The sequence below is a fragment of the Artibeus jamaicensis genome, unplaced genomic scaffold (assembly GCF_021234435.1).
Source record: "Artibeus jamaicensis isolate MK-2021 breed Jamaican fruit bat unplaced genomic scaffold, CSHL_Jam_final contig_60, whole genome shotgun sequence".
In the NCBI taxonomy this organism is placed as follows: Eukaryota; Metazoa; Chordata; class Mammalia; order Chiroptera; family Phyllostomidae; genus Artibeus; species Artibeus jamaicensis.
This window is the reverse complement of record NW_026521900.1, coordinates 12,281,842-12,300,832: the sequence shown is the minus strand read 5'-3', so window position 1 is coordinate 12,300,832 and position 18,991 is coordinate 12,281,842. Positions and strand designations below refer to the sequence as shown.

The 18,991-nt window shown below is 40.8% G+C and overlaps 1 protein-coding gene and 1 non-coding gene across 6 annotated transcripts in view; one reads left to right on the top strand and one right to left on the bottom strand.

The window, feature by feature from the left end:
* The window catches only part of SHROOM4 (shroom family member 4), a 262,559-nt gene that overhangs the window by 186,731 nt on the left and 56,837 nt on the right, over positions 1 to 18,991 (top strand). For 2 of the 5 annotated variants that reach the window (XM_037159038.2, XM_053670636.1), the window contains exon 3: positions 18,365 to 18,499. In XM_037159038.2, coding sequence (XP_037014933.2) covers positions 18,365 to 18,499 — 135 coding nt within the window. Of the gene's footprint in view, positions 1 to 6,119; positions 6,156 to 10,097; positions 10,187 to 13,323; positions 13,657 to 18,364; positions 18,500 to 18,991 lie in introns of those variants that run through there. The other 3 variants (XM_053670638.1, XM_053670639.1, XM_053670637.1) reach the window with 3 other exon arrangements.
* LOC119060417 (U6 spliceosomal RNA) lies at positions 6,447 to 6,549 on the bottom strand. The gene has a single exon (XR_005084585.1). It is a non-coding gene; the product is annotated as a U6 spliceosomal RNA (small nuclear RNA).

Genomic DNA, 18,991 nt, shown 5'->3' with positions numbered 1-18,991 from the left:
CATTTATTGAGTGAGAAATCTGGCAGACACCCTGGATTCCCTCCTCTTCTTTATCTTCCACATCTGTCCAATACAACACCAAGATTTGTTGGTTCTACCTCCTAGACAAGACAATTGTCAAATTTGCCTTTCCACTGTACCCTTGAATTATAAATCACTTGGATTATAACATGTATTTCCTAACTGGCCCACCTTCTTCTTTTCCCCCTACACAATTGTAAGAGATACTTCTTTACAAAATTCAAATCAAGTTCTGCCACTCTCTTGCTTAAAATCCTTCACTGGCTCCCCAGTGTCTGTGGGAAAAGTCCAAACTCATGAACATGGCAACCTAGATAATTCATTTTCTAGCCTAGCCTGCCTCTCTAGCCTTACCTCCTACCACCCCTCTTCATACATTCTTCCCTCAGGACACAATTTTCCCCTTACATTTCCACAATTTTAACATCCTATTCCTTCTATAGAAATACTTTTCAGCTGGGTCAATCTTTTCTCCAAGACAAGACCTTAAGTATGACCTTTTATGAAGATTTCTCTTGCTGCAGGCTACTAGACATTATGCATTCTGTTCCATGGTCTTTCAGTGTACCACAGGAAATGTCTTCATTATCAAAGTACTTCTGCATGAATGCTGGGCATTCACAGTCCTTGTGGACCCCAACATGGGTGCTGTACCCAACAGCCTGCTTCCCTAGCTCTCTCCCATGGTTAGTTCATAGTTTTTTCCCAGGTCTACCATAGGCCCCCAGAACTCTTCTTGGTCACCTAGAACATCAGTTCCCAACCTTTTTGGCATTAGGGAACAGTTTTATGAAAGACAATTTTTCCACAGACCAGGAGTGAAGGGATGGTTTGGGGATGATTTGAGCACATTACATTCAAGCTCATCTTCTGCTGTATGGCCCAGTACTAGTCTGTGGCCCTGGGGGTTGGGGATCCCTGACCTAGAACATCAGGGAGATTTTTCCATTTTATTTTCAATTTTAGATTTATCATCCTCCCCCCAATCTTTCTATCTTTACCTTTAGGCAAGGCAGGTTAGAATAGTGGCTAAGAATACAGACTGCCTGGATTTGAATATTATCCCTGTGACTTTTTAGTTCTGTGATCCCGGGCAAGTTACGGATCCTCTCCAAGTCTCTGATATTCCCTTCTGCAAAATGGGGATGACAATAGCAGCACCTACCTCATAGAGTTGTTATAATATTAAATGTTATAGTATTAAATATTTGTAATACATAGTAAGCATTGTGTTTTTGAGATAAAAATGCCTAAAGTATGAGGTGGGAGTATCTTTTCAAATTGGCATAGTAGGCTCACCCTTTCCTCTTTTAGAGTACTTTTCTATAAAAGTGGCTCATTAAGATTAGAAACAAGTATATCTGAAACAAGTATACCCTCCCCTTCTCAAGTCTCCCATAATTTTGGTTTACTTCCCAAAATGGACAGATCGAAAGTTTCTTGAGGGCAAGAATCACAGTGCAGACATTTCAAACTCTTTGGCACTTACTAGACACAGTTTATTCCCATCATTCTTAAAATTAAATCCAGAGTACTTACAATAACCCACTTACCAGGCCCCTGGCTTCTTCCCCAAATTTATTTCCTACCCTCCTTTGTCTTACTTATTCCACTCTAGCCGCATTAGCTTTCATGCTGTTCTTGGACCATGACAGGATGATACTGTCTCAGCCCATTGCCCTTGCTAATGCCTCTGCCTAAATATTTTTCCTTCAGATAGGCTCCTTCCTTGACTTCATTATGTCACTTCTCAAATGTCACCTCCTAATAGAGGCCTTCCCTGACCACACTTTCTAAAATAGCATTGGCCCCATACATCTCTGTCGGTCAGTCTACCCTTTACCCTGCTTTCTCTGTCTTCATAGCACTTATTATTACCTGACATATATTTATTGAGTTGAGCCCCATGAGAACTCTGGTCTTGTCTGTTTTGTTCATTGCTTTGCCCCAGTATCTTGAACAGTGCTTGCTTGGCTCTCAATAACTAACAAATGAATCAATCTTTCAACTACTAAATAAATGAATGAATTCAGTGCTAGTGCCTGTGAAGAAAGGGATACATAAAAATTCTGTTCACTCCTAGAATTTTGAATACACTATAACTTTTATCCCATGATTTTGTCTTTCAGCTTTAGTATTTTCAAATTAGATCAATATCCATGTGTGGGTTTTGTTTTGATTTTACAAACATCACATTGACAAAATTTTAAATCCAATGTAACTCAAGTCCAAGTTTCAAACAAAATAGCTGTTTTATTTGTTCTCCATCACAAGGGGAAAGAGTATGTATGATTTTGTGTGTGTGTGTGTGTGTGTGAGAGAGAGAGAGAGAGAGAGAGAGAAGGAGAGAGAATGAGAACAATTACCTGCAGTGAGGAAATTGGATAGAATTCAGTAGTAGGTTAGGGAGGATGGAGCAGGGCAGTCCACGTTCCTTAGAAGGGAAATCATTAATTTCAGTTCTGCATTTTCTCTAAACTATTGCTCCAAAATCCTTTTAATAACCCAACTTAAACCAAAGAAATTAAAAGCCTGGTGAACTACATGTTTATAAATATAAATATATAAGAGCAGGGAATTTCTCAGGGACTTATGCAGGACATTCCACAATACATCATGTAAAAATGTATTAAGAGAATATCTAGAGACTTCTGCCAAGATGGAGGCGTAGGTGGAAGCACTTTGCCTTCTCACACAACCAAGTTTAAATACAACAAAGTTTTAGCAACAAAAACACAGCCAAACCACAGAAAATTGAACTATACGGAAGTCTGACAACAACAAACCCTTCGGCCAAACCGGTAAGAGGGGCAGAGCCAGGAGCAGAGCAGGGTTGGGCAGGAAAGATCCACCAGACCGACCCGGGCAAGCGACTCAGGTGCGCCAGCAGCCATGGGTAGATCTCAAGTGTGGAGAAGTAGGTGGACCCACTGAGGGCGCAAGGCATTGGACCCACTGAGGGTGGACCGTGGTCACACATTCGTGCGCAGATAAACCAGTGAAGGAACTAGCGGTGGTGAGACGGACCGCGCAGGCCCCAGTGGTGGAAAGCAGCAGAGAGAACCTCCATTGTCCCTCTCTGACCCCACCCCCACATACAGCATCACAAACCAGCGACCTGGGTGGCCCCGCCCTGGTGAACACTTAAGGCTCCACTCCTCAAAAGTAGCAGGCACAAACAGATCAAAACATGGCTCAAGAACAACTCAGAGCCCCAGACGTGATAAATCTAAGCAATGAAGAAATAGCCAAACTTTCAGATGCACAGTTCAAAAAACTGGTGATCAGGATGCTCTCAGAACTGGTTGATTTTAGTCACAAATTAGAGGAACAAATGAAGGCTAAACTAATTGAAATGAAGGGAAATGCACAGAAAACCAATAGTGATGGAAAGGAAACTGGTACTCAAATCAAGGGAGTGGACCAGAAGGAAGAAAAAATGACCAAACAGAAAAATATGAAGAAACAAGAATTCAAAAAATGAGGAGAGGCTTTTAGAAACCTCCAGGACATCTTCAAATGCTCCAACATCCGAATTATAGGGGTGCCAGAAGGGGAAGAGGAAGAGTGACAAGTGGAAAACTTATTTGAACAAATAATAAAGGAGAACTTCCCTAATCTGGCAAAGACAATAGACTTCCAGGAAATCCAGGAAGCTCAGAGAGTCCCAAAGAAGTTGGACCCAAGAAGGAACACACCAAGGCACATCATCATTACATTAGCCAAGATTAAAATGGAGAGAATCCTAGAAGCAGCAAGTTATAAGGGGCAGTCACTTACAAAGGAGTTCCCATCAGACTGTCAGTGGATTTCTCAAAAGAGACCTTACAGGCAAGAAGGGGCTGGAAACAAGTATTCCAAGTCATGAAATCCAAAGACCTACATCCAAGATTGCTCTATCCAGCAAAGCTTTCATTTACAATGGAAGGGCAGATAAAGTGCCTCTCAGGTAAGATCAAATTCAAGGAGTTCATCATCACCAAGCCCTTATTATATGAAATGTTAAAGGGACTTACCTAAGAAAAAGAAGATAAAAAAGATGAACAGTGAAAGGACAGCAAACTCACAGTTATTAAGAACCACACCTAAAACAAAAGCAAACTAAGAGGACAACTAAATCAGGAGCAGAACCATAGAAATGAAGATCACATGGAGGGTTAGCAACAAGGGAGTGGGAGAAGGATAAGGGGGGAGAAGGTACAGAAAATAAGTAGCATAGATGGTAGGTAGAAACTAGACAGGGGGAGGGCAAGAATAGTATGGGAAATATAGAATCTAAAGAACTTGAGACACGTGGTCATAAACTAAAGGGGGGGAATGGTGGGGAGGGGGTGTGCAGGGTGGAGGGGAATGAAGGGAGAAATAGAACAACTGTAATGCCATAATTAATAAAATATATTTAAAAATAAAATAAATTCAGTTTTACACACACACACACACACACACACACACAAAAAGAGAATGTCCAAAATGGAGGTAGCTGTATGGTACCTGCTCGCCACCTCATATCTTCCCCCAACAAGGGAAGCTGTGACTTGGGAATTGCCCTGTTTGTTCTGGAAACATCTTCACCATAAAGTAGTATGTTCCTGCTCTTAGAGCCTAAATTCTATACAAGCAGCTTCTCTCTATTATGTGCAAAGCCACTGACAGTTGAAGGGAGGCTCCCAGCCTTCCTTAGAAGACAAGACCCCACATAAGTCAAAGCAGCAGCCAGTATTTTAAAGAAACCATATGAAGATCTGTTCTTAAATGTATAGAAGCAGTTTTTTAGGGTGATGGATCTCAAACTTTAGCATGCATAAGAATCACTTGAAAGGCTTGTTAAAATTCAGATTGCTAGGCCCCACTCCCAGAATCTCTGATTCACAGGAATTTAGAAGCAAAGAAGTTGGATTCAAGCTTTGTGTGTTTTACTTCATCTCTGAACCTGAGCTTATTCTTTTCTAAAGTAGAGTTTATAAGGATGTAGTAAGGATTACTACATCATTAAATGGAATCATTCCATCATTAAATGGAATGATGTCTGTGAAAGTTCTTTGTGAAGTGTAAACATGATATACAAATACTAGTTTTTAAGTGGTTTCACAAATGGTACTTGCTGCCACCCCTTGCCCACCAGATTTCCCTGTTCTGTCCCCTTTCCACCCAACTGTGTCCCAACCAATCCAACAGGCACCCAGAAAGAAACTAAAGCCAAGAAGGCCCTGAATAGCAAAAAAAATTTTTTTTTTCTTTTCAATTCATTGGACACAGCCTTGATGCTGACTTTGATTTTCCTCTACCTGTCTCCCATCAACTTACTCCGTGTTTCTCCAGCCCTGGCAGCCTCTCACAGCAAAGAACAACTCCCAGTACTAATATTGAGGTAAAAACTGTCAGATGGGTTTTCTTTTTAATTAATAGAATAAACAGAAGAATCTACTGCTAAGCAGGAAAGCATTTATTGGGGAAATTATTTTGCTAGGTTTGGTGGGCTGTAGGTTGATTTCCTTAAGGAGAAAATCTACGTGTTTGAAATAGTTAAATGGAAGCATAGTATACTTGCAGATTCCTGACTTTCAGACAGTTCTGACAGTTGCCACAGTAAATGATGTATCTATGTAGAATGGTGTCCTTTTTTTTGAAACCTTTTCTCATTCAAAATTAATGCTTGTATAGTATAGGAAATTTCAGAATTTTAAATAAGTGAAAAAAATAAACATGACTCTTAATTCTGCTACATGGATATAAATACCTACTGATAAGATAGTGTATTTTCATCCAGACTTTTAATATGTGTATGCTTGTATATCAATATATATGTATATGCATATATATTTAGAAATTTGACTAGTACTATGTACAGGTTTGTATACAATTTTTCTTTCACTTAGGATTATATTGTGAGCCTTTTCCAAGATCATTAAGTAGTCTTCAAAAGCACGGTTTTTAATGGCAGACTATTATTGCTTCATGTACATGGACAATTTTTCACCTAACTCTTCCTAAATGTTGGATGGTTAGGATATTCCTAATTTTACCATCATAAATAACCCTGCAGTGAATGACACTTCATGTACATAAATCAATGTGTGTATTTCTAATTGCTATCTTAGGAGAGACTTCTAGGAGTGGAAAAAGTGTATCAAAGGGTAGGTACCTTTTTATTTATTTTTAATTGATGATATGTTTTTGTTATTTTAATAAATTTAAATCATCTTTTTGTGATATATTTTACATAGAATAAACTACATGTACTTAAAAGGTACAATTCAATAACAAATTTATATTCTGTGAAACCATTGCTACAGTCAATATACAGAACATTTCTAAAAAAGATATAATTTACATGCCATAAAATTCTTTACTTTCAAGTATGTGATTCAGTGGTGTTTAGTATATTCACAAGGTTGTGTGACCATTACTGATGTCTAATTCCAGAAAAACGTATGGAGCACTTCACAAATTTGCATACCATCCTTGTGCAGGGGCCATGCTAATCTTCTCTGCATCATTTCAATTTCAGCATATGTTGACTGAAGCAAGTACAGCAGGAACATTTTTTGTCTCTTGATAACATATGACAAATTTCTGTCTAGCAAATGTGCATCTATATCCATTCCCACCCTGCAATGTATAAGAATGCCTATTTCCCTACAAATTTACTGACATTATTTTTTAAAATTTATTGCTAATATCATTGAAAATTACATTTTACTGTTTTGTCTTTGATTAGTTCTTCTTCCTCTCCCACCTGAACTATATCTGTTATGTAGAGATATGTCATCCACCATCTTTCCTTTGCACACATGTACTAAGGGCAGTCACATCCACTGCAGTGCCCTTGGCTGCCTCCTTTCTGTGGATAATGACAACATGAACATACCTTTCTTTAACCTCTCTCCAACACTGCAGCCCAGATGTGAAACTTCTTACTGGGCATGCCTATTCAGATAATTTGACAGCATAACAAACAAACTTGCGTCTAAAGTCAAACTCATGTCTCCTGCAGCTAGCTCCTGCTTTCAACTTCCCTATCTAGATTAGTGATACCACCATTCTCACAGGTATTTCAGTCATTTTAACTCTTCTCTTTTCTCCATATTTAATTAATAGTCCAACCCTGTTGATTCTGTCTTACATATCTTCTATTACATTCTTCCCTTTTTCTCCATCCCCACTGTGATTGATCTAGTTCTGCCTTTTGTGTGTATTGCACTAGCCTACTCACTTCTCTGTTTCCAGCATTCAGCCACATAATTCATCCTCCATGTAATTATGAGAATAACCTTTTAAAATATTACTTTTACCATGTTGCTCTCCAGCCTGGAACCTCCAAAGTCTCTCTCTTGCCTACTGGATTATGTAAATTAAATGCTTTAACCTCACAGTTAAAGCCTACCATGTTCTTACATCATTCTAATTTTATTTCTTATGTGCCTTGTAGAAACTGTGTGTCCTTCCTGCAGCATATTCCTGCTTTTCCCACCCTTATTAATACAAAACCTGGCATAACCTCTCCTCTAGTCTTCTCCAGTTGAAATTGTACTGAGTCTTCAAAAATTGGCTCAGAGTCTCTGTAAAGTCTTCTTTGATTCAACCCCTAAGCTTTCTCTTTTATTTAACTCTCAGTTTGTTAGCATTTCCTTTATGACATGACATTTTGTCCTTTTTAATGATTACTTAGATGTTTTTATTCACCCTCTATCACACTGTAAATTCCTTGATCACAGAAATTATATATTTTTAGTTTTGGTGTGTTCCATAGTAGTACCTCTCCAAGCACCTTAAATGCAGATAGAAGCTCCATAAATGCTGAAATTAAAGAATGGTAAAGACTGCCAACATTTTTTAGAACTATTAATGACTCAGTTTCGGGAACAAATTCTGTGCTTAAAAGGAAAAGATGCAGGCCCTGGCTGGTGTAGCTCAGTGGATTGAGCATGGGCCTGCGAACCAAAAGATCGTGGTTCAATTCCCAGTCAGGGCACATGCCTGGGTTGCAGGCCAGTTCCCAGCAGGGGCCAGTTCCCAGCAGGGTATGCAATCAGAAGCAACCATACATTGATATTTCTCTCCTTCTCTCCTTCCCTTCCTTTCTAAAGATAAAAAATAAAATTGAAAAAGGAAAAGATGCCAGATGACCCAAATGTCATGGTTTATTCTTTTTTCCCCTTACTCTTCATATTCGATCTATCAACAAATACTGTCAACTCTATCTCTTCAAGATAGCTAATCAAACCTCTTTCTCTACTACTACTGCTTCTTCCGTGAACAAACCACCATTACTTCTTATCTATAAGAGCCTTTTAAACTGATTCCCCAGCTTCTAATCTTTTCTTACCTAAATCCATCAGCCAAGTGACATCTTTATACAACTTAGACTGTGGTAGTGCCCTGCTTAACAACCCCCAGTAGCTACTAACTGCATTGAGAATGAAATGAAACTACTTACCTTGACTTTGGAAAATTCCATGATCTGGCCTTGGCACTTCCCCAACCTCATCTTCTATTAGTGTACACCTTCCTCATTATGCCCTAGCTGTGCTGAGCATTGGCTCTTCCTCATTGTCACGTTTGCTCAAAGCAGAGTGAGAAGGTACTCTTGGTTCTATTGGGGTGCTGGCTATTGTTAGCTATTGTTCTAGGGTTTCACGTCTTTAGTAGTGCAAGTGGCCAGAAGTAATTCTAAGGGCTTTGAGACTTAACTTTGGGGATTCCATTTTTCTCCAGAAAAGTAGTATCTCCAATAATGAGTTTGAGATGAGAGGTATCTGGCTTGAAGGGAGAAGAAAGGGAATCTTGTATTATTCTTATAACCTCCTTCCCAAGGGATGCTATATACATTTCTGCTAGAAACTAGAGCTGGAGGGCAAGCATCCTCCATCTTCTTTATCACTCTTTGTACTAGTGTAGGAACTTGAGCATCACAGTGAAGCTGACTCTACAGATGTTTCTCTGTGAAACTGTTGTCACTTTCCTTGTGCACTCCTCTGAAGTCTCCATCAGCCCTCTGATATTGCACCCTTGCCTTTTGTATATACAAGAAAGAAAAGCCCACTTTCATTATTCAGTTCTTGACTTGCTCCCCTTGCTTCTAGAAGCTGTGATTTATGCACCATTTAACTCCTTGCCTTTGGGATAATTGACAAAAAAACAGTCTATGATATGTATGTGTGTGTTATCAGACTATCCATAGAAAAACTAGAATATGCTCTCCCACCCACTCTGAAAGAGAATTACATGTATTGTTTTTCTAAATTCCTAAGCTTTTTATAGCCCCTAATATTTTCAAAACTCTCTCAAATGATTCATATGGTTGTGGCCTTCCAACCTTCTTTAGAAAAAGAAGTATCCCTATGTTTTAAAGATTACAATGTGAAAATGGAGAAATGAAAACAGTCCTAAACAGAAAGCTATCATTCTCTACTTAGAAGGCCAAAAGGCACCCCCCTGATACAGACCAAGCATTTGAGGGAGTCTTTATTTTCACCACAACATTCCCTTCCTTTCTTACATATGTTCCTAGTTTTCTTTTGGCCAGAGATGCATCCTGAGATGGAGGGTAGAGAGAGGTATCCAGCAGATTTATATGAAAGATCTTAACCTGGATATTCAGATAATTGAGGGGAGGTGGAAGAGGTGGGAAAGGTAGGGAGGCAGAACTTTGCAACAAAACCTTCATCTACATAAAGTACTCATATCTTATATGACTCATTAAAACTTTCCCAGACTGAAAAGAAAGCCATTGTCTCAAAAATTCTCTTTAAAATTATACATATGTACACACACATACACAGAGATACATGTGCACACATGTGCACATACACACAAATATATACTCATACACACAGATGCACACACACATAGACATGTGCATTTACACACATAAACATCCCTATTCCTCCTTGGTTGGGTCTGTAGTAAGAATCTCTGTATCACCAGGCTTCAAGATCCCTCAGCTAACAATGAGGAGTGAGTGGGCCTTTGTAGCTCTGTGTCCATCCCTGGTGATCAAGCAGGCTTCCCCCTCTTCTGCCAGATAAACAAGCCATGCATTGTTCTGTCCACCAATGTACAGGCTTCCTTTCCTGCTGAGCCAGAATGAGCTTGGACTCCTTCATGTGGGGCAAAGTGGAATGTGCTATTGTGGGAGGCTGGAAGAGCCACAAAGAGTAAACAGGTAATCAAGCACACTCTTTTGTGCTTTTCCTTATCTAAACACTTTCAAAAGAGGAAAGAGCCTACAGTAGGTTATAGCCAAGACCTCTGACTAACTATAACCCAAGCAACAGAGACCATATTTTCCTTCTTGCCCTAGGATATCACAGAGTCATGGTTATCTTCCTGCTTGCTCCTTACCTGGCCCCCTCTAAGTATGTCCTGAAGGGTATGCTAGAAGCCAGGATCAGGGACGGTTAGTACTGTCTGAAGATATTGGGGTGACAGCCCACTAATATAGCTAGAGATTGACTCCTTCCAGAATTGGCCCTCCTCTATCCTCCCACCTCTCCCAACAGTCTTTATAAGGACTCTTCTGAGAGCTAGCTTCTGGCTCATCTGTTACTTCTGCCTGCATGTGCCCACACCCCAATGTACCCATGCTCACTTCTTATCATCTGAGTGCTTGGAAAGAAGTAGTCATTTTTACCTACCCAGGTTATACTTAGTCATATTATCTGGAACTCAGCTCTGCTAAGTGAGAGGATGCCCCCTGTATCCCCACCCTATCTGTCAGCCTCTTTCCCTAATCCTATAATAGCCAAACTGCTCACATCCCTCTCTTATCTTTCCTTGCCCAAGAATTCCTTAAGTATATGCTGTCTGTGTCCATCTGCTTATTCCATCATCTCATCTGGTGACTACCCAAATCATAATCCCACCTGCCTTCCTACTCCAACCAGTACCATGAACATGCTTGTGCTTGTAGTCATAATTTCCTTGGCCTCAGCTGGCCACTGACAGGGCCAGACTGCTATCAAACTAGTTGTTATTTACTTTGTCAGGAAGTGGGGATCAGCAAGCCTCACCAGGGAAGCACTTTTAAGGCCTTGGTTACTGAATGGAAGGGTGAATGAACTTGGTGACCAGAAAATTAGGAAAGGCTGCACACGCAGACCTGAGTAATGGCATGAGGAAACTGTTTATTTTGATGTTTGTTTATTTGTTTGTTTGTTTGTTTCGGGCCAGGGTTTATTCCCTAGGGTACTATGAATGGTTTTGTATTCCCTAGTGTATTGTCAAAGTCTAGTTATGATACCCACAGCATCACCATTACTGTAGAGTTTGTTAGGAGGTCAGAATATAGAGTTCACTCTAGACCTTTTCTTTAAAAAATGATTTATTTATTTATTTATTTATTTATTTATTTATTTAGAGAGGGGAAAAGGCAGGGAGAAAGAGAGGGAGAGAAACATTAATGTGTGATTGCCCCTTGCACACCCCCAACCAGGGACCTATCCTGCAACCCAGGCATGTGCTGTGACTGGTAATCAAATTGGCAACCCTTTGATTCACAGGCTGGCACTCAACTCACTGAGCCACACCAGCTAAAGCTCACTCTAGACCTTTTGAATTAGAATCTACATGTTAACAAGATGCCTTTAGTTTAGTATGCCCACTAAAGTTTGACAAGCTTTCTTCGAGAGTACTAGGTTTGGCTTCTGAACCTTTTCTTAACTAGTCCTTTCTCTTTCATCTTCATTTGGATTTAAAAAGTAATTTTTCTTTTTTTTTAAGATTTTATTTATTTATCTTAAGAGAGGAAGAGAAGGAGAGAAATATCAATGTATGGTTGCCTCTCATGAGTCCCCTGCTGGCAACTGGCCTGCAACCCAGGCATGTGCCCTGACTGGGAATCGAACCAGGATCATGTGGTTTGCCGGCCCGCGCTCAATCCACTGAGCTACACCAGCCAGGGCTTGGATTTAAGAAGTTATTTTTCTTGCTACTAATTGTATCTTGCCTATTATTATTTTTGGTAGAGGATAATAGTAATAACAAATTCGATTTATTGAATGTCTCTGAGGTTCTGTGACATTGCAGAAATTGAGGTTTTGTGACATGCTAAAGGCATAACAACTAGTCAGCAGTAAAGCTGACATATACCCACAAAATGCAGTAATGCCAGATCCATATACCCACAAAAATTACCAAACTTTATCTATACCATACTTATACCAACGGAGAGCCTATGGAATTACTTGAATGGTACCTGACTTTTGTAGAATAATAGATAAACATCCACCCTGACTTCCCTAGGAGGTACAGAGGAGAGAGAGGGGAAGTGGCCTATAGCCTATGGGTATGGTTTCCCCAGAGAGGAAAGGCCCTAGCATATTTTTCATCCAGTGGGAGCTTATGTAAGACCTTTCAGGAGCCAGAATTTGCTAGAATTGGGACCAGAGGCCAAAGGAAACTAGAGTGGGGATCAGGACTATTATGAAGGGACATCCCCAAGAGAAATTAAATTCTGATGCCTGAGCTTGGACTTTTAGAATATACAACACCTGTGGGGTTATTCTGGGTTCTGGATATAGCACAGGTCAGTGAGGACACCATTGAAGGCCCAGCCTGGGGCCTAGGGCTATTATATCATAGTATACTATAGCTTGAAAGGTTGTTTGTGATGATGGAGTCCAGTATTTTGTTTGCAGAGAGGAAACAGAAGCTCAGAGATCAGGAGTAAGTTGTCAGAGGTCAGAGTAAATTCATGGCAGAGGCAGGGATGCTGAGTGTGAATGCCACTCTTCTGGAGGTGGAGCCTCTGGGGTGAAATGGAGTTTTCTTTGGATCTCCTCAGTTGCCCATAGGAAGCACAGACCCAATATATATGGCCCAGAATGGCTTGTCAGTCTTTATATCTCAACAGGCCCTTCACCTTAGAAAATCTCTAGGTCACATTCCCCCAGCAGTGTAAAATCAGTGCAGTGCTTTTTACTCTTCCGGTCCTGGAGGCTACTAGGCCTGGCTGATTTAGGCTTTCCTTTTCTGTGGCCCAGAGGACCTGTGGAGATGGCTGGGTGGGGTCAACTCAGTCCAGGAAGCACAGGAATTCTTTTAAGTATATGTGTCTGGGGTATTTTTCTCTCTCACTTACGTGTATTTTTAAAAATTCTCTTTAGACACCCACTTTATCTTTCCCAAACATCATTTCCTTGCTCCTTTCCTGAGTTCTAGCAGTGGCTGGGGGCCCAACTTCCTTATTGGCCTCTGAGCTGTGGAAGTAGGCGGGACAGGGCTCAGAGAGGCTGGAGTAGGGAAGAGGGGGGCTGTTTATGCTACTGGAACTGCCTTTTACCCTTCCCTTTGCCACCAGGGTGCTGGCTGGTTTCTTGAGCAGTGTTCTTTACTCCTATACAGTTAACACTGTCTTTCATTCACTAAGACTGTGGCCACATCCTTGCCTTCAATTCCACTCCTTTCTGTTCTTGGAACTAGAACCTGACTGTGGCTGGGCACCTTGGATCACACTCAGAAACTTGGGCTGATGGCCCCTCATCTCAGAAGGTTTTAACAGGAAGGCAGATGGCTCTCAGCTAAGGGATGATCCAACTTGCAAAAAGAAGCACTGGGGTCTGGCTGGAGGGGTTGTTGATGAGCATCTGAGTTGGCTGCTCCTAAACCATCTCCCAACCCTGGGCAACTTTCCTGGTAGGTACAACTAGTAGCCATGGTTGCCATGGTTGCTACCCCTCTCCCCACTTCTGCTTTCTTTCTTTAATATCCTTTACTTTTTGCCTCCCAAGAAAGGAGTTTGGGGGTAATAAATGATAGGGTGTGTGTTTAATGTTAGTTCTGATATGTCCTTAGAAGTAAGGAATAGTTTCTTCTAAGGAATAGAATAGCCTGGAAATGCCTGGCTAGTGGTTCCCATTTTCTTACCTCTCTGCTCATTTCTCCTCATCCTACTTCCCCACTGCCTAAGAGAAGGGATGGTTTAAGCTTAAGGACTACTGATTTCCTTTACTGACTGCTTCTTAAGGGAATCCCTTCTTAAGGGAGAGGCCTCAAGCATATAAACTTTTGAGACAGATAGCTCTTTGGGGAAGAGCAGATGTGTGATATTCTAGAAAGGGCTGGAGTAACTGAGCCTCATTTCCAGCTTCTGGTTACTAGCTGTATATATACCCTTAGCAAAGTAATTCAGCTCTCTCTGTCTCCATTTTCTAATCCATAAAGAGAGGAATAGTTCTTATTGATAAGGTTGGAGTGAGGATTGAATTAGCTAATACATGCAAAGTACTTAGTGCCTAGCACATCTTAATTATTTACTAAGTGGTCCCTGTTGTTACTTTTTAAGTTTATAGTATTTCAGGCACTATACTGAGTGATTTCCCACGTGGGACTTAATCCAGACTGTAATTCCTGAATAAGAGATAGTTATCTCCCCCATTTTGCAGGTAAAGAATCTACAACTCAGAGAAGTGATTTATACAAAGTCACATAGCTAGGATTGGAATGTAAGTGTGGACTAAGTCTAGAGCTCATCAAGAATAATTATAGACCAACTATTAGATTCTATATATAGTTTCCTCTTTTTTCCCAAACTAAGGAAGGCTAGGAGGCTCCAGCACTGGCTGCAGTTCCTCTACTGGGATTTCTTCCCCCTAACTTGTAGTTTTTCCCCCAGTGTTCCCAAAGCCCTCAATGACTTGCTTACATTTTCTCTGGGATTTTTTTCTATTCCTGAAGTAACCCTAGAGAGAGTAGGGGCCTTTGTAAGCTTCTTTTCAAAGTGTGGCAAGGAAGTGATACAGCAGAACTTTGACAGTGGATGGACAAATCTGGGTGGGAGTACTCTTAAACCATGAAGAACAAGTCTGAGCTGATAACCTTTATTAGAGTACCTATTTATTGACAACTTGCCAAGTATCAGGCTGTGTCACAGATGCTTTGAGAATATTATCTCTAACCCCCATGATAACCTAGCCAGGTAAGGATTATTGTTCTCTTTTTCAGATAAGAAAGCTGAAGGTCAATGGGCTAAGTGACTTGCAAAAAATCACATATCTAAAGTGGTAGAGTTAAGAAATGAACCTAGATCTGTCTCACTTGTTGTCTCATTGTCTGCTGGCTCAGTATAGTTGGTAGGATGAGACTAACATGCATGAAATAATGATGAGCAATATAAAACCCCTATTATTATGGGCCAAACTGTGAGGATTAGATTACTAAGGGCAAACACCCTGAAGGAAATGGTACTTGAGCAGTACCTCAAAGAACAGGTAGAATTTAGATTAACAAAATGGAATGGGGTAAATTTCAGACAAAGGAAATAGTCATAGTAATAACTAAAATTGGGTAAGGGCTTACCAGACCCTATTCTAAGCAGTTGGAATGCATTGTCTCATTTGCTTTTTACAAACCCCATTAATTAAATACTATTATCCCCATTTTACTACTGTGGCAGCTCAAGTTCTAAGAAGTGAAGTCGCCTAACTAAAGCAACAAAACTAATAAGTGTTAAATCTAGGATTCAAAACAAGGTGGTCCAGCTCCAGAGCCTGTGCTAGATTCTACTAGAAAACCAACAGCAAAGGCACAAAGCTGGTTGAAGAGTGTGATTGGAGCAGAGACATAGGATTGGGATGGATGGGTAAAGATAGCTTATCAAGGCTTTTGAAAGTCTGATCCAATCTACATTTCCTATAGGACAGAGTAAGAAATTGGGAGCCAGTGAAGATTCTTGAATAGGAGAGGGCCACAATTCAGTTGGTATTTGACATGATATGATCTAAAACTAGTGTCTGGAGGTAGAACAAGGGGAGACTGGCTGGCAGATTGACATACTAGTTTGAATATAGAATGTTTTAAGGGCCTGGACTAGAACAGGAGGTGTTGGTGGTGGGTTCTGCGTTATGTGGAGGAAATTGTGATTATGTGGAACAGTCTTAGTGAGAATGGAGAGAGAAAGACAGGCAGAACCAGAGACATGTAATAAAAGATGATTCTGAAGAACTCAGTGAGTAATTTGACTGTTGGGGAGAAGGTGATAGTAAAGCTGACTGCTTACATTTTAAACCCTGGACTTAGAAGAACTTGAGGAATCCTGGATGTGGAGGAAGTGCCCAAAATAAGAGAAGTCCCTTGTTTTCCACTGTATGCTTAGTGCCCAGAGGTATCATACATAAGTTGGTTCAAAGTCCACAGTAGCACATCATATTTCTGGTGAGATACCTTATAAATAGTTGTTAATAGATATCCACTGAGTACAGCAGCTGGAGAGACTTCTAGCATCAGGGTTTTGTATATGAGATTCTGGAGCAGGCACCCTCCCCCCAAGGTCTTCTTAGGTCTTCAGCCTCCCTGCTGTGCATTCTGAAATCCATAATAGAACAATGTGGTTAGAAGTGGGGGCCTCACCTGGCTTTCCTCCCCAATAAATCTGAGTCACTGTTACTGACCTATTTATTCTGGTTCTAGACCTTTGGCAAGCAGCTTCCCCTACCCTTTCTCTTATACCTTCTTGTCTGTGTCTGGCCCATTACAAGTCAACCCATCTTTTCCCCAGCAAGGCCATTCTCATCAGGACTACTTTTTTAGGCCTTAACCCTCTAGAGCCCTGCACTACAGGGATTTTCTGTTTCTGCTGAATTACCCCACTATATAACTAGCTTCTTGAAAACAGGGGCCCTTATGTTAGTCAATTCTGCACCCTCAGTATCCAGCGTGGAGTCTGCCACAGTAAATGACTGTATAAATTAGTAAATAAGCTATCATTCATTTACCTCTGTCATCTACTTATTTATCATCTGTTTCTCTTACTCTGTCATTCATCTCCCTCTATCATTCAATTCTTTCTACTATGTATTTATCTATAATCATTCTCAGAGTTTTCTCCCTCTCTCATTTGTTTTTCTCTGCATCATCTTTCCTTCTTATCTTACCATTGACCTGCCCTTCTAACACCTTTCTTTCTTTCTTTCTTTCTTTCTTTCTTTCTTTCTTTCTTTCTTTCTTTCTTTCTTTCTTTCTTTCTTTCTTTCTTTCTTTCTTTCTTTCTTTCTTTCTTTCCTTCCTTCCTTCCTTCCTTCCTTCCTTCCTTTCTTTTTCTTTTCCTTCCTTCCTTCCTTCCTTCCTTCCTTCCTTCCTTCCTTCCTTCCTTCCTTTCCTTTCCTTTCCTTTCCTTTCCTTTCCTTTCCTTTCCTTTCCTTTCCTTTCCTTTCCTTTCCTTTCCTTTCCTTTCCTTTCTTTCATTTTCCTTTCTCTTTTCTCTTTCTTTCTCTCTCTTCTTCTTTCTTCTCTCCCCCTCTCTCTGTCTCCCTCCCTCCCTCCTTCCTTCCTTTGTTCTTTCTCTCCCTCTCACCTTCTCCCTCTCCTTCCCCCTACTCTCCTTATTCTCACCCTCCTCCTTTTGTCCCTCTCTCATCACTCTTCTTTATCTTGTGGCAATACCCATGCCCTGCCCTGTGTGTGCTCTTCTTCATACTATTCTTACCCAAATCCAAGGGTGGCATATATTCATGTGAAATATACCAGAAAACAGGGATTGGTCCTATATAAGCCAGTCAGTTCAAGAGTTGTTGCTTCAGCTTTCAGTACCAGACAGACCCTGTGGTTGTATCCAGGGCCTTGGTCTTAGACCTGTTCCCCTTTATTCACCCCTACCCTGCTGAGCCGCAGTCTCCTCTGTCAGCTAGTATACACTATTCACCACACTGTTCTATTTTGCCTGGCAGGAGTTGGGGCTCCTTGCCACCTTTTTTCCTACATACTCAGGTGTCTCACCTCTTATCTTTCACTCTCTCAAGGTCTTTACCACTCTGTATTTGAATAACTCTGTCCTCATTGATCTATAACTCTCAAGGGCAAAGACTATGTTCGATTCATCTCTGTATCACCAGAGCTATACAAAGATGGTGTACAACAAACATACACAAATGCTTATCAAATGAATAAGCCAAGATTAGAGGATTTGAAGCCCAGTGTTGACTTATTCAAACTTCTCAATCACTGCCCTATTCCTTTCTTAGAGAAAAATGGGAAAATTGGCCAGATTGATTTTTTCCTCCAAGATAACTTAGGGTAGGGTCACTGTTCATTGGTCAGTAATACTAATTTATTCTACAAATATTTATTAAGCATCTACTGTGTGTCTGGCATTCCTATATGTGCTTAGGATACACCTATGAACACAATGCCTGTGTGAAGTGAACATTTTCTTTCTCCAGGAATTACCCTTGGGATGAAGGAGATTTGAGTACTGGGAGCTGAGGAGGGCCACTAAGATCCCCACACCAGCTCCTTGCCAGATATTCTACTTCATTTTAGGGAAAGAGGGGGTGGGGGAAGAAGCTGCCTGGGAAGTGATTTCAGCTCTGGTTCCCTAAGCTGACTTCCTGTCTCTTTCTTGCTGTAGGAGAAACGCCTCTGTCAGTAGGCCGCACTCATGGCATGTGGCCAAGCTGCTAGAGGGATGCCCTGAAGCAGCTACCACCATGCATGTCCCTTCTGAAGCCTTCAGCTTGTCTTGGCATTCCGGCTGCAACACAAGGTGAGTTTACAATTCTCCTCTCAAGGTGGTCTGGAGGGTAGACGATGTGGCCACTCCTTCTCTTTTGCTATAGAACCAATGAGATGTTATAGAGCCCAGAGTGCTGTAGTAGAAAATGGAGTGGGAGTTTAGTCTGTATTCTAGTCCCAGTCTGCTGCTAACTCTGTGACTTTGGGTCAGTCCTATTCCTTCTGGAAAATGTTCCTTGAAGTATTTAACTCATTTGGCTTAAAAGGTACCACATTTCCCTGCTTTTCATACCGTTTCACTGGCTGTTCTTTTGCAGACTCTTTCCGTATTTCTTCCTCATCTCCTTGATATCTTAATGAAAGAAGGCCCTGGGGCTCCTTCCCTGTCTACAGTGACTCACTAACAATCTCATCCAGTGTTCATCAGCTCTGTCACAGAACCAAAATGCTCAGAATGAGACCTCCCTGAATAACAGGATCTATCTGCAGTGAGGATCTCTCAATGCAGAGAGTGTGCTATAGT